Genomic DNA, 15,198 nt, shown 5'->3' with positions numbered 1-15,198 from the left:
AGTGCCGATACCAAGTACTATATATTCCTCAACACCCAGTTAAATGTGGAGGACCTTCCATTGAGCAAGCCAGAAATCAGTGTACTGTCTGGCAGTCTCAACCTAGAGGCTTCCATCAGTTACCCCATGGCTTCATCGTTCAATCTTGACCCAAATAGCTATCTTTAGAATAAAGGACCACAAGAAATAGAAACTGATGTAGGCCATTCGACCCTTTGAGCTTGCTCTGCCACTCAATAGGATCGTGGCTAAGTCAACATTCCTCGCGTCCACTTTCCTGCATTTATCCTGTCACTCTTAATTCACTACTGATCATAAATCAATCTACATCAGACTTAAATATGCACAATGCTCCACCACTGTCTGTGACAAAGAGTTCCAAAAACTGTTAATCCTCAAAGTCTCATCTCAGTCATAAATCCCTTTTTTCTAACACTATGCCTTCTCCTCCTGGACTCCCCTCACAAGAGGAACGTCTGCTCAGCATTTACTCTGTCAAGCCCCTTAAGAAACTTATATTTCAATTAGATCACTTCTCATTCTTGTAAACTTCGGTGAATGGAGTCCTAACATGTTTAGCTTTTGCTTGTAAGATAATCCCTCCGTACCAGGAATCATCCTAGTGAACCTCCTCCAAAGAAATTATATTTTTTCCTTAAATAAGGAGACTAAAACTGCTAACAGTGCTCCAGCTGTGGTCTCACCAATACCTTGTACAGTTGGTATAAAGCTTCCCTACTCTTATACTCCAGCCCCAATTGAAATAAGGGCCAAATTTCCATTCACCTTCCTGATTATCTGCTGCATCTGTGTGCTAGCTTTGTATTTCGAATGCAACTATTCTCAAATCCCTCTTGTGTTGCAGCTCTCTAGTTTTTTTACCATTTAAATAATATTCTGTTCTCCCTTCCAAAATGAACACATTTTACCATATTATACTTCATTTCCCAACTTTTCACCCACTTAAACTTGTTTGCATCCCTCTTCACTTATTTTTGTTTTACCTGCAAAGTTGGCAGGAAATATTTTCACTTGCTTCCTCCAAGTCATTAACATCTATTATACACAGTTGTCGTCTCTGATCTACTAACCCCTGTAGAACTCCATTGGTCACGGTCACCAGTTTGAAAAAAGTCCCCTTATCCTCACTTCTGTTACCTGCTCATTAGCCGATTCTTTTTCTGTGCCGCTATACTACCACCAATGCTATGGGCTCTTGTCTTACAACTTAACCTTTTGTGAAGCTCTTTGTCGAGCGTCTCCTGGAGGTCCAAATACAACACATCTTCTAGTTTCCCTCGATTCACTGTAGTTGAGACTTCCTCAAAAATCTCTAATAAATTAGTCAGATGACGTTTCCATGTCATAAAGCCATGCTAACTCTGCTTGATCAAATGATGATTTTCCAGATGTTCTGCCATTACTTCCTTAATAACTAATTCCAGTACTTTTCCGATAATGTATGTTAGGCTAATCAGCCTATCATTACCCACTTCTTGCTTATAATATTATAAACATTGTCAATTTGTTTTCATAATTCCAAAATCTTTCATCTAGTCAGCATATTTTAAATATGCTTTTCATTCTAGTTTTCAAAGCCTTGTATTGCTGATTATAGTATGGAAAAGCAACAGTCTTATTGCTAACAGCTCCCCAAAACTCAAGTATATTCAACGCCACAAGAAAGCCACGAATGCATCATTTCCACACCCACACATGCATGTAACACCATCCTCTGTTTACTGTACTCCTTGTTCTGCCTATGATTTCCTACATTGCATTCTGCAGGGCCTCAAACAGCTGCTGTGAAAGGCTTAATGTCTCTACATAAGGAAAAGAAATAAATGAATCATTAGCAGTTTGCAATGTTTTAAATGTACTGGAACCTGCATTAATTCTCATTCATTAATAGAGGTAATTTCCAGTAATATGACAGAATTCAAGGTCTGAGCAGAGGCAAAAGCCTATTTTCATCAAATTTGTTTCCATTTCCAAACTTAATTTTTTTTTAAAGAAAGGCAAGTTATTTGTTGGCATGAATTGGCAGATGTCTTAATCCTATTTTATTATGTATCTACAAGAGAAAAGATTACATTTTTCCCTGGGTGCTGAAACTTTTATTGATTAAAATGGGATTGAGTTGCTTTGAAAGACTTCACTACGGAATAATTTTACAATTATTGGGGTCTTAGAGAAGCATGATGTTTACGGATCTTGAGATCAATCAACCCATGGTGTGTCTGCTGGGTTTTTACTAGAGCAGATGTGTTCTTTAAACAAGGGCAGATAAAGACACCTGAAGATGGATGTTAAGGTGAGTATAGAGGATAACGTGTTTAGTCTAAAATTTCCAGTGTGTGGAGTTTACATGGTGTAGATTAAGTTGAAGGTGCTGCTTCCATGCATGTAAACTTATGTGCTTCTAGACATTGTTACACTGTCCTGCTTTCTCTGTTTGCTCCTCTGCTTTTTTTTCCCTTGAAAGATACACAGGTTTCTGCTTCAGCCACTTTGTGTAATAAAGCAGTCAATGTTTTCTCATCTCTCTGTAGCCATACTTTCTTTCTTACTTTGTCTTCTTTGATTTTAAATAATTTACTGATATCATTGTAGGGAAGGACATTTTCAGTGTTATAATTTGAGAATTTTTTCAACCTGTGTCCTTCGAAAATATAAACCATTTGAGCTGAAATTTTGACTTTACCTGTATTTTTAAAGTACCAACTCAACTCCTTTCATGGAGATCCTTGAGCAGTATTATATTGATAGCAAGCCTTACAGTATCCTTATGCCTCCTGGAGTTCCTCTACTGCAACTGAAGGGTGTGAATTCAGTCTCGGCTGAGGGTTGCCTAACCCTGTGGAAGTCGCATTAAACCTAGAGAAATTGTGATTGAAATCTTAACCGTTTCAAAGCTACTTGCTACCTGGGGTTTTTTCCAGGACTCAAGCTTGCATTTACTGGCAACATGCCCATCTGCACAATCTTATGAGGAGGCGGTCTTCTAACTTGCTGCATTTCCACTTCATTTTAAAGGCTGTAAGCAGCTTCTGAGACTCTAGCCCCAAATGGAAGGCACCTCCATCTTTAGGTGCTCTCTAACAGTATTTAAATTTGGTTGAACTAAATTAGAGCTGTATCTGTCAGATCACTACTGTGAAGTGATAACCTGCAACTCAAGTGGGCCATGGAGGAATGGTATAAATATGGAAGATCTTGCAGGAGCCTGACAAACTATCTCAGGAACGTTTTGTCCTCAGCTAAGACTCAAAAGAAAATCGTGATGTATGAAGTTAAAAATCACACAAGACCAGGTTATAGTCCAAGATGTTTATTTGGAAGCACTAGCTTTCAGACTGCTGCTCCGTCACCAGGACAAGCCTCCTGTGGAAGGAACAGCGCTCCAAAAGGTAGTGCTTCCAAGTAAACCTGTTGGAATATAACCTGATGTAGTGTGATTTTTTAACTTTGTACACCCCAGTCTAACAGCGCCACATCATTATGTATGAAATGCACCAAAGCCTCAGGAAGCACAAATAAATTGCATTGCAGCTCCAACTTCTGACTTTCTTCAGAACTCAAAGATTGATGAACCACTTCATGTGGTTTTATTCAGTCCTGCAGCAATAGCACCAGCACTAAAATTCAGATATCATATTACTCATTTGTGTGAAGGGCCAAACGTCTTTTGGGCTTAACCGCTGCATCCTTAGTGCATGACGTTGACAAAAACTTAACACAATTAAACAGAGCCAGCATGGTTTAATGAAAGGGAAATTACGTTTGACAAATTTGCTAGTCTTTTGATTTAACCAGCACAATTATAAAAGGGGAACTGGTAGATGTATTTGAGTTATTAGAAGGCATTCGATAAGGTGTCCTAATAAGTGTTATTTCTCCAGATGGGAGTTCATGGCATTAGAGGTAATGCATTAGAATTGGTATGAAGATAAATAAATCTCCTGGTCCTGACCAGATATATCCAAGAACACTGCAAGACACTAGAGAATAAATTGCGGGACTCTGGCTGATATTTTTGCATCATCATTAGCCACAGGGAGGTCCCAGAAGACAGGAGGGTAGTGAATGTTGCAGCCTTTCTCAAGAAGGGCTGCAAAGAAAAGCCTAGGAACTGTAGACCAGTAAGCCTAACATCTGTGTTAGGTAAGTTATTTGAGAGGATTCTGAGAGATAAGATAAATATGCACTTGGAAAGACAGGGTTTGATTAGTGATAGTCAGCATGGCTTTGTGCATAGAATGGCCATGCCTTGCAAATTTTTTAGAATTCTTTAATGAAGTGACCAGGAAGGTTGACGAAGGCAGGGTGGTAGATGTAGTCTATATGGATTCAGTAAGGCCTTTGATAAGGTTCCACATGGTAGGCTGCTCTGGAAGGTTAGATCGCATGAAATCCAAGGGGAGCTGGCAAATTGGATACACAATTGTTTTGATGGTAGGAAGCAGAGGGTAAATAGTGGAAGGATGCTTGTCAGACAGGAGGCCTGTGACTAGTGGAGTGCCTCAAGGGTCTGTGCTGGTCCCATTGCGGTTGTTATTTATATCAATGATTTGGATGAGAATGTACAAGGCATGATTAGTATGTTTTCAGATGACACTAAAATAGATGGTATCGTGGACAGTGAGAAAGGTTATTAGAAATTGCAGCAAGATCTTGATCAGCTAGGGAAGTGGGCCGAGAAATGGCAAATGGAGTTTAATATACATGAGTGTGAGGTCTTGCATTTTGGAAAGTCAAATCAAGGTAGGAGTTTCATGTTGATTGATAAGGTCTTAAAGGAGTGTAGTGGAACAGAGAGACTTCAGAGTTCAGGTGCACAGTTCTGTGAAAATGGAGCCACAGGTAGACAGGGCAGTGACAAAGACTTTTGGCACGCTGGCCTTTATCAGTCAGGGCATTGAGTGTAGTAGGTGGGAAGTTATGTTGCTGTTGTACAGGATGTTGGTGAGACCGCGCTTGGAGTATTGTGTTCAGTTTTGGTCACCTTGCTATAGGAAGGATGTTATGAAAGAGTACAGCATAAATTTGCAAGGATGTTGCCAGGGCTCAACAGTCTGAGTAATAGGGAGAGGTTGGACAAGTTAGGACTTTTTTTCTTTAGAGCATAGGAGACTGAGGAGAGATCTTTCGGCATGTACAAGATCACAAAAGGCATGGATGGGGTTAATGCACTCAGTCTTTTTCACAAGGTTGGGCAATCAAGGGCATCAGTTTAAGGTTAGAGGGGAAAAAATAAAAGGGAACCTGAGGGACAACTTTTTTAGAGTGGAACACATATGGAATGAGCTACCAGCAGAAGTGGTTGAGGCTGGTACATTAACAACATTTAAAAGACATTTGGACAAATGCAAGGATAGTGAAGGTTTAGAAGAATATGGGTCAAGTGCAGGGAAATGTGGTTATTATTGGTGGACGTTTTGGTTGGCATGGACACCTTTAGGCTAAAGGCCCTGTCTCCATGCTGTAGGACTCTACGACTCTAATGGATGTAGTGCAATTGGAAGCTGTTCAAGAGTTTCTCTGATTCCTGGAAAGGGGGCCGGTCAACTTATTCAAAATAATCAATCTGGTTAAGCCTTTATTCATTAGAATTTAAAAGCATGAGAGGTGATCTAAATTAAGCATGCAAAATTCTGAGGGGATTTAACCAGGTAGATTTTGAGAGGATGTTTCCAGTAGTGAGGTGGTCTTGTGCTAAGAGACATAGTTATGCAATAAGAGGACAGAGCTGAGATGCAAAGGAATTTGTTCACCAAGAGGATAATAAATGTCTATAGTTCTCTCCCATAGAGAGTAGTGAAGGCTGGATCACTGAAGCTATTTGAAGAAAAGGTAGGTAAATATTTGAAATAGCAGGGATTTGATGGAATTGAGGCCTGAGACAGATCAGCTGTGATCTTGTTGAACATCTGAACTGGCTTGAGGGTCTGAATGGCCTACTCTAATTTTGTATGTTCTTTTATTTTAAAATTGGATTTTGTACTGCTTTTTCAGATCTGCTGCATAGATTACAATATAATTGGAACCAATGCATCACAGCCCAGAATGTCCAATGTTTTACCCCTAATCCATTACATGTTATCTAATCTAGTACTTAAAATACAACAATTATCCTCTCCAGCCATGGACTAAGGATTGGTTCCCATAATTACTCTGTAGAATAGAACTTAAATGTTGCTGGAAAAAATAAATGCATCATTGAGGTTTTTCTTCTTGCCCAAGAACATTAAATTTTAAAGGAAGTAACAATTTATATTTTTTAGAATGATGCTGATTGCTTAATAAGTGGTCTCTGGTTGAGGTATTATCACAGTGAATTCTGATATCAATGAACTGCTTGCCAATAAACCTCAATATTCAACATAACTTCACTGTTGGACACCACTTGCTAAACATTTCTGCATGTGCTAATAATTGAACAGCAACCAATTTAAGAATGAGGTAAAAACAATGACTGCAGATGCTGGAAACCAGATTCTGGATTAGTGGTGCTGGAAGAGCACAGCAGTTCAGGCAGGGCTTTTGCCCGAAACGTCAATTTCGAAGTTCCTTGGATGCTGCCTGAACTGCTGTGCTCTTCCAGCACCACTAATCCAGAAACCAATTTAAGAATGTTGGGCTCGCAATGTGGTTCACTTACACTTACTATAAGCTACATCTGTTCATTTGCAGGACTCTGTTATCTGCAAACACGACTAGACATTTCACTTTTTTAAATAAACAACAGGGAGTAAGGCAGCTCCCAAACTATGCTTCAATCAATCGAAGTCAACATGTTTTTTAAATGTAAAAACAAAAGTTTCAGGGAGAACTGTTTTCTGGTGTAGTCTCTGTCATAAGCCTCATACAATCTGTGCCCTTTTCTTCAGTATAAATTGTTATTCCCTTTGAAAATTAATATTCTCGCATCTGTCCTGATCAGTGTAACATGAAAAACTTTGACAGTTTTGTTTTAAAAAGGTCCATTTGCATAATTCTTTGAAGTTAACATCAAATCTAGGGTGGTTAAAAAGGCATTTGGTATGCTTGCCTTGATTGCTCAGATGCTTGAATATAGGGTTTGGGACATTATGTTGACGTTGTACAGGACCTTGGTGAGGCCTGCTCTAGAGAACTGTGTTTTCGTTGCCCAGTTATAGGAAGGACGTTATTAAGCTGAAGAAGGTTCAGAAGAGATTTCCCAGGATGTTGCCAGGAGTGGAGAGTTTGAGTTATAAAGAGAGGCTGAATAGGCTGGGACTACTTCCACTGGAGTGTAGGAGGTTGAGGGATGACCATTACAGAGATTTATAAAAATCATGATAATATGAATGGCAGGTGTTCTTTCCCATGGGTGAGGGATTTTGAGACTCTGGCATATTTGTAAGGTGAGTGGAGTAAGCTTCTAAAAGGACATGGGGGGATAGTATTTTTTACACGGTGGTTCTTGTATGGAATGAACGTGCAGAAGAAGGATGAATACAGGTAAAGTTACAAAATTTAAAAAACATTAAGTAAGTACACAAATAAATGTTTGGAGCGATATGGGCCAAACACAGGTAGGTGGGACCAGTTTAGTTTGGGATAATGGTCGGCATGGACTGGTTGGACTGAAGGGTCTGTTCAGTGTGTTTCCATGTTGTATGACTCTGACTACAAATCTACCACTCAATACTTTGGTTCCCACAATGGTAAGTTCTGCACAAAAGTGTACATCTCATCATTGAGTGAGAACAGGATCAGGCAAAGCTGTAGCTCTGTATGACCAAATAGCCTTTCAGCATTTCCAGTGATGGCACAGAGATGAAGGATTGCACTTGGAATGTAGTGGAGAGCAATCACTTCAGGTGAGACAAAAAAGGGGGAAAAAACTTGTCTCTGGGCATTCCTTACTTTCCATATTAGAACAATTGCAGTCTTTTGGGGAAAAAATCTGTTAATTGAGCTTAAAAGTTCTGAGGAATCTTTGTTTCATCAGCATTCACAGTTATAGACTTTGTTTTAATAGAATAAAAATATCATGGAAAAGCATTTTGGCATAATTGATAAAGCTGTTTTGTATTGAAGTATTATAGAATGAGCTTTTCTTGAAATGAATGCTGTGAACCACTCTGGGAATTCACGAAATATCTGAACTCTGAGGTTGCTTTGTACAAACGGATTTTGATACTGGATTCAATTTAGTAAGGTTCTGATTATAGTCCCCTTCCATCCTGACATTTCAGTCACAAATTGTTTGCATTGCATCATTACAGGTAAAACTTATTGTGGAACAAATAACAGTTTGTTTAAAATGACCACTTCGTTGACATGAGATAATTCAACAATTAACACTTGAGTAAATGTAACGCACATTCATATCCTGCAAAATCTCATCCCTTTCTCCTAATTTATAACTGGACATGAATGTAAAATTATGGTAGTTTTGTTATATTGTGGTGTTTTCATTTTAGGTTGCAACCAACACTGAAACCAGTAAAAATGTAGGCAATGCTATTTTATATGAAACTGTTTTAACAGTGATGGATATTAAGTCTGAGAGTGGATTGAGGGTAAGTGATATTTACTTGTTACTAAATTGAAATTGTTCTGGAATATACTTAAGTAAACCAACTTGAATTATTCTAACTGAGTAATGATCCAATCGTATTGTCACATTTATAGTTGTCAGGCCTCTATTGCCATCGTGATCCTGTGATACATGGTTTTGAAAAAGAAAAGCTGATTTTTCTAGTGACCCTTGGTCATTTGTTAACAAAGCAATAAAGATTCTAATATTGATTCCAATCCTGTATTAATTTAGCTGAACTCAGTTGGCATCATAGTTGTAGTAACATATTTGACCATGACATCACATGTTAGGGGTAGGGAGACCTCAATCAGCTTTATTACTCTTACTCCTGTATGATGTTTGTACTAGAGCATGTAAGTTGATAAATAATGGTTCATTGAATTTAGCTATGATCTGTTTAATAACTGTTGGGCCATGCATGTGATGTTTGGCTACAGGCATAAGGCATTCAAACCAACTGTGGAACTGTTAGCAGCAACAGTGAATATGTGAAGAGGAGGCTTCTTTAGATATTGCAGAGCATTTACAGTTCAATTTGATCATTATGTACGGTCCCACTTTGTCTTCCTGTATGGACATACTTAATTTCAGTTCCTTTTTGCAAGTATTTTAATGCATAATTGTATGCAGAAGACTTCACAGTAGGCAGTGACTGGATCGAGCAAGAATTGTGGCTTCAGTAATATCTCAAAACTGACTGGTTATCATCCAAAGGGCATCAAAGAAAATGAACAGATTTATGTTTCAGTAAAGTGTATGTAGATGTTTTATTTTCTTTCAAAAAAAACTGTCATTCACAAAGGTGCATGGGATTTTTGAGAATGCACATTTCTACCATGGTTCATCACATTGCCAATCCAGATAGAAATATCAGCATTACGCATCAGAACAGATGTTCCCACAATAGAGAAGGCATGGCATTTATGTCATTATTCCCATCTTGCCCTGGAAGTACCACCAAGGGTCGTTCTTCTCAACAAAGGACACAAAAACATTGAAGTACTGATGAAAATTACTTCTAAAGCGTGAGAATAATGGGCTATTTATAAGAAAAGAAACTCTAAGACAGTATATTTATGGGGATATTGAAATTCAGAATTTGCAAATTTAGTCCCCATTTGAGGTTAATATTATTATAATTGCTACATACCATTTGCCTTTTTCCTAGCTTATTCCCCTCCTTTGCTAATGGGGGAATGCAATTCCATGGGTGTCAGTAACCATCCTATATTTTGTTGTGATGAGTATTTTCAAACTAATCAAACTTGGATTCTGCATTTGTGGAATTTAGAAGCGCTTGCTCAGCAATACGATTCAGTGACATCACTTTCAGGGACAATAGTTCTGTAAAATACATAGTTGCCAGAATTGATTAAGCAAATGGATAGTTATTGATAAGTCTGTTGTTTATTGAAATGTATTTCTGTTAATTTTGTAATAAGTGAAGTTTTGTTTGTTTATTCTTAGGTTCTAGCTGTAAATATTTTGGGTAGATTTTTATTAAACAATGATAAAAATATTCGGTAAGTGTTCTTTCAAACTATGTTGACTATAACCGTTAGCTCTGATTTGGAATCTAGTTTCTCCTGGGTAAAACTAGTAATGGGAGCATTAATCCTGTGCTATTCAACTTCGATGTATGTTGTCAAAGTCTCACATTTTTTGCATGATTGCCAATAATTAAATATTTAAAATAATTAATTAAAGGTTTCATTTTAATTCTACAGTGACTTGTAATTCTGCTTATCTTTCAATAATGAAATGATAAAACAGAAAATAATAACATGACAAGGTGATCCTTGAGAATTCAGTGATATTATAAATTCTATAAATTGAGATAAAAATCAAGTGGCAGATATAAGATATGCTTTCAGTTTGGCCCTCTTTCTGTTTCTGGTCTTGTAAATGATGTATTAATTACATTGACTTTTCCTTTATTAATTTAACTATGCCCAGTGACTTTTCAAATGTAACTGCTGTTGCTAGCTTTTTGGTTAACCTTATGGACAAATGCTATAACAAGGATTTAGGAGGCATCTAAGTATGAAAATGGCATTTTGTAGATTATTCATGTGTTAATCTCATTGAGAGACAGGAGAAATTTGACAGTTTTGATTATTTAATCAATCTAATCAAAGGTGTTAGTAGACATTTCTGAAGAGGTAGATTTAATTTTTTTAAGTGTTTTTACTTGACCTATTTTCTCCTCATGCTGTTAAGAGATGTTGTTACACGCCTCTGAACTAGCTGGGACTTAAACCCAGGCCTTATGGTTCAAAGGTAGGAATACTACCGCATTGCCACAAGAGCACCCTCTTGACAGTTCTATGGCAGAAATATTGAAGCATGAAATCAGTGTGCATGATGTTACCTTGGAAGGCAACAATTTTGAAACTGATATCTGTGCAAGAGTGTCAGAGTCAGCAGCATGGAAACAGACCCTTCCTGTTGAGAGTACCTTCCTCCACCACTCTCTCAGGCAACATGTTCCATATTTCTTCACCCTCTGCGTGAAAAAAGAAGTTTTCCTCCACATCCTCTAACCCACTTACTGCTCACCTTAAACTTGTGCCCTCTGATTTTGCATACATCTGCCATAGGGAAAGATTGTAATGATCTGTCCTGCCTCTCATAATTTTGTATGCTTCAATCAACAACCCATCAGCTCCCCCTGCTACAGGGCAAACAAACCCAGATTATCCAGTCTCTCTTCATACTTTTCATCCCTGACAACACCCTGGTGAATCTCCTCTATGCCCTCTCCAGTGCAGTCATGTCCTTCCGATAGTATAGCGACCAGAACTGCATGCAGTGTTCCATCTATGGCCTAATCGATATTTTATCAAATTATAACAAGACTTCCTTGGTCCAATATTTCACATTTTGGCTGATGAAGGCAATCATTCTGTAAGCCACCTTCAGACTGTCAACTGTGCTGACACCTTCAGGGATCTGTGAAATTGTACGGTAAGGTACCTTTGTTCCTTGGTACTCCCCAGGAACCTATCACCCTAGCCACTGGCCACCATTTTCTCCCCCTCCCACCCCCACCCCCAGGCCCCGGCTGCCATCCAGGTTACATTCTAGGCCGCTGACCCGCCATCTCCCCAAGGCTGTGGAACATACAAATCTACGTCGACTGGTTAGGTCGACCAGCCTATTATGTTATAAATTGTATCAGACAGTGTGGGCTTCTATTAGTTGTGTAAACACAGTTGGGTTCTCAATGAGCTTATTACTTTCCACTTAACCTGTGGCTTCATGCGTCATCCTAAAGGGAATTAAAAGTTCACTCTTGTTCATTTTTGATAAGTACAGTGTTCAAGATGACCTGCAAAATTTATTTCCCTTCGTTATGATAAGTATGGGACACCCAGAACTAAGCTTTGTTTCCTTGAAGAGGTTGAATCCAGGATAATGCTGAATTTACTGTAACTCAGTAATTTGGCTTCCAAGTATTACCATGTGGATTTTTTGTTCCTTTTTCAGTCATTCTCACTCTCAAGAGACAAAAGTCTTGTTCCTATATTTGACCATGTACATGTTTTGTGGGGGGATACAACTTCTTCTTTCTAAACTAATTTACTCTTGTGCCAGTAAATATGTAACTTATGCTAAAGGCTTTTATTTTTTCCCTCTAAAGGTATGTTGCATTGACGTCATTGTTGAAAATGGTACAGACAGACCACAATGCAGTACAGAGACACCGGAGTACTATCGTGGACTGTCTAACAGACCTTGATGTCTCCATTAAAAGGTGATGGTCACGTGATTTCAAAAGCAGAACTTGATCTGTTGATAATGGGGCAATTTCAGTTTCCCCGCCAACACAGTCCCTTATAGGCTGCTGTTTCTCGGTTTCAAAGAGAGAATATTTCTGCATTTTAATCTTTTGGATTGTGTGATGATATCAGTTGGAAATTTTTCAGTTCACAAAATATTATCTCAGCACGAGTTTTCTTTTCTCTCTATTGTAGTTGGTTATATTCCTCTTGAAATAAGAAATATAATTATTTTTCTGTTTCTTTTCCTTCTGCTCACATGTATCTCCACGATGGCTTTCAAAATCTACACTCACGCAGTTTATTGCCCAGACTGCGATTGTTAACAGATTACTTACTTTTTGAGGGTCTCGCAAAACACTTTACAATAGGAGTAATTGGATATAACTCTATTCAGATCCTGGCTAATTTCCATCTACCTTGATCAGCTTTGGAACACTGACTTATTTTAGTGCAGCTTTAAAAGTTGGCTAAGTCATTAGAGACGTGAAATTTAACCTGACAACTCCTAAATTACGTGGCTCAGTTCCACCCTGTCTTTACCACTAGATAAATGGAGATAAGTAGGTTATTTGTGGATCTAGCTAAATTTCTCTAACCAGTTCCCAGCAGCAGTATACGGTGATGTCTATACTTGGTTTTGTAAGCTTGCGTGTGGCCACATTGGAGCACTCCAAATGTTTTCAGTTTATTAGGTCACTTTATCTGCCATATTTTCAATCAAACCTTTTTATAAATCAAAACACTTACCATTATAAATCAGATTTTCCTTCATGACCTCATCCCACTGGATATCAAGAATTCTTTTTAAAAAGAAAAATATAATTTTACATTACAGAAAACACTTGCAGTCTTTCTATCCCTTTATCATTTAAATGTTTTGCTTATTTATTATGCTGGTGCTGTCTGATCGAGCCAGTATCTTCACCACTCATTACTTAGATATACAATAGACCACGCTTCAGCAAGTTTCTCCTCTGCCTCAGCTGTATACTCAACATTATTCAAAATTCACAAGTGTGTAATATACAGCTTTGCAAACCAACCAGCACTCTAGTAAGTCCTGTAATTTTTTTGTCAAATTTCAGGCAGTGTTGTTTGTACCCACAGGTTTAGCTTAGGCAAAAGTCATCTTGTGTAACATCTCTACAAACAATAGATTTTAATCATTTCAATTTGGACTGAGGTCAAACCCTTGTGTCTCCAAATTCAGCCAGTGGAACCAAACTCCCTGATTTTCTGTGATCTTTTAAATTATAACCATTCTCTCAAGATCACTTAGCAGATTTTGCCGTCACGTAGCCATTCTCTCAAGAGAACAAAAAATTGTGTTAGCTGCCCCAGTCACCTTATTACTGAGGGTTCCCTGTCCAAGGACATTTTAGGCATGTCAGTGAAGCTTTCTTTGCAAGATTCTGTAAATATTCAGAGGGGTCCAGGTGTGCCATCTATGCAGTACATTTATGAATGTAAAGCACCTCAAGCTTTCCATTCTTTCCATGATTTGGAGATGCCGGGGTTGGACTGGGGTGTACAAAGTTTAAAAATCACACAACATCAGGTTATAGTCCAACAGGTTTAATTGGAAGCACACTAGCTTTCAGAGCGACACTCCTTCATCAGGTTATGAAGAAGCGTCGCGCCGAAAGCTCATGTGCTTCCAATTAAACCTGTTGGACTATAACCTGGTGGTGTGTGATTTTTAACTTCATTCTTTCCATGGCAGAGTTAACTTGAAGGCCCATCCACTGATTCCTTCATAGAAGGAAGGTGTAGAGAAAAGACCAAGTGGATGTGCTTTTAGGTCATGATCTACCTCCACCCTGCCAAAAGCTTGAATCTGACAGCTCCTGAGCGGAGCTTGTGTATTGATTTTTTAGAAAACAGCATTAGCATTTCAGGACCCGTGACCCTTGTCCTGAACTACTCCTCTGCAGCTGCTACCAGACCTCCTCAGTTTTTCGAGCAATTTCTCTTTGTTTCTGATTTCCGGCATCCACGGTTGTTTTGGCATTTTTAATAATATTTGGAGAGATTAGAGGTATCTTTCTTGTTAGTGCTCTAGTGGGTGTCTGTCAAATCTGTAGTTTGCTTACTGTGAGAGGTTTAACCAATTTGAGATTAATCCTCTATACCATCTATTTTGAGAGGCTTGTTTATAGTTTGCTGTTTGGAGTTGCCCTACAGGACATCAAATATGTGGACACAAAACAGAGTTAGTATTTCAGGTCCAGTAACCCTCCTTCAGAGCTATCCTGTCCACAGATGCTGCCAGACTGCTGAGTTTACCCAGCAATTTCTGTTTTTGTTTCTGATTATTAGAAATGTATTTGTACAGTTGATGAACAAGAATCTAAACAGTCTGGAAAAAAACGAGCTAATGGTTAGAGGCAGTTCCCAGAGATCCAGAAATTTGTAGATAATAGGGAAAATGAGAACAGCTGCACTGGGTGTAACAAAGCTTTTCCTTATGCTTTACTACAGATAAGGTCCGTTTTGTTCTTCACATGGCATGCGTCAACCATGTTTTATGATTAAATCTATCCCATCCATGCTACCATGAATTTGAGATTCTTAAATTTGCTACCATGAATTTGAGATTTGCTCTGATCTAAATGGAAACTGACAGTTGCTGCTTCTCATAACTCAAGAGAAGTCGATTGTGTGTAATTCTGTTTCGGAGAAGTGCAATGCTGACTTTTGAATACAGGTTGTTCCGCTATAATGCGTGTTTCATTAGCTATGATGAGATTGACAAGTTGTGGATGTTATTTGGATGGCACGAACTTTATACTGAATGGGTGGAGCAGTTTTCTATAAGGGATCATCTCCAGCACTATTTTC

At 38.4% G+C, this 15,198-nt stretch overlaps 1 protein-coding gene across 2 annotated transcripts in view; it reads left to right on the top strand.

Annotated features, from left to right (window-relative positions):
* LOC140463152 (AP-1 complex subunit gamma-1-like) overlaps positions 1 to 15,198 on the top strand; it is a 135,123-nt gene that overhangs the window by 82,112 nt on the left and 37,813 nt on the right. For both annotated transcript variants that reach the window (XM_072556919.1, XM_072556918.1), the window contains exons 9-11: positions 8,454 to 8,552; positions 10,040 to 10,095; positions 12,216 to 12,329. In XM_072556919.1, the coding sequence (XP_072413020.1) occupies positions 8,454 to 8,552; positions 10,040 to 10,095; positions 12,216 to 12,329 (269 nt within the window). The remainder of the gene's footprint in view (positions 1 to 8,453; positions 8,553 to 10,039; positions 10,096 to 12,215; positions 12,330 to 15,198) is intronic.

This window comes from Chiloscyllium punctatum, chromosome 37 (genome assembly GCF_047496795.1).
Source record: "Chiloscyllium punctatum isolate Juve2018m chromosome 37, sChiPun1.3, whole genome shotgun sequence".
NCBI classification, from domain to species: Eukaryota; Metazoa; Chordata; class Chondrichthyes; order Orectolobiformes; family Hemiscylliidae; genus Chiloscyllium; species Chiloscyllium punctatum.
The sequence above is the reverse complement of the archived record's forward strand: the minus strand, read 5'-3'. Positions and strand labels throughout refer to the sequence as shown.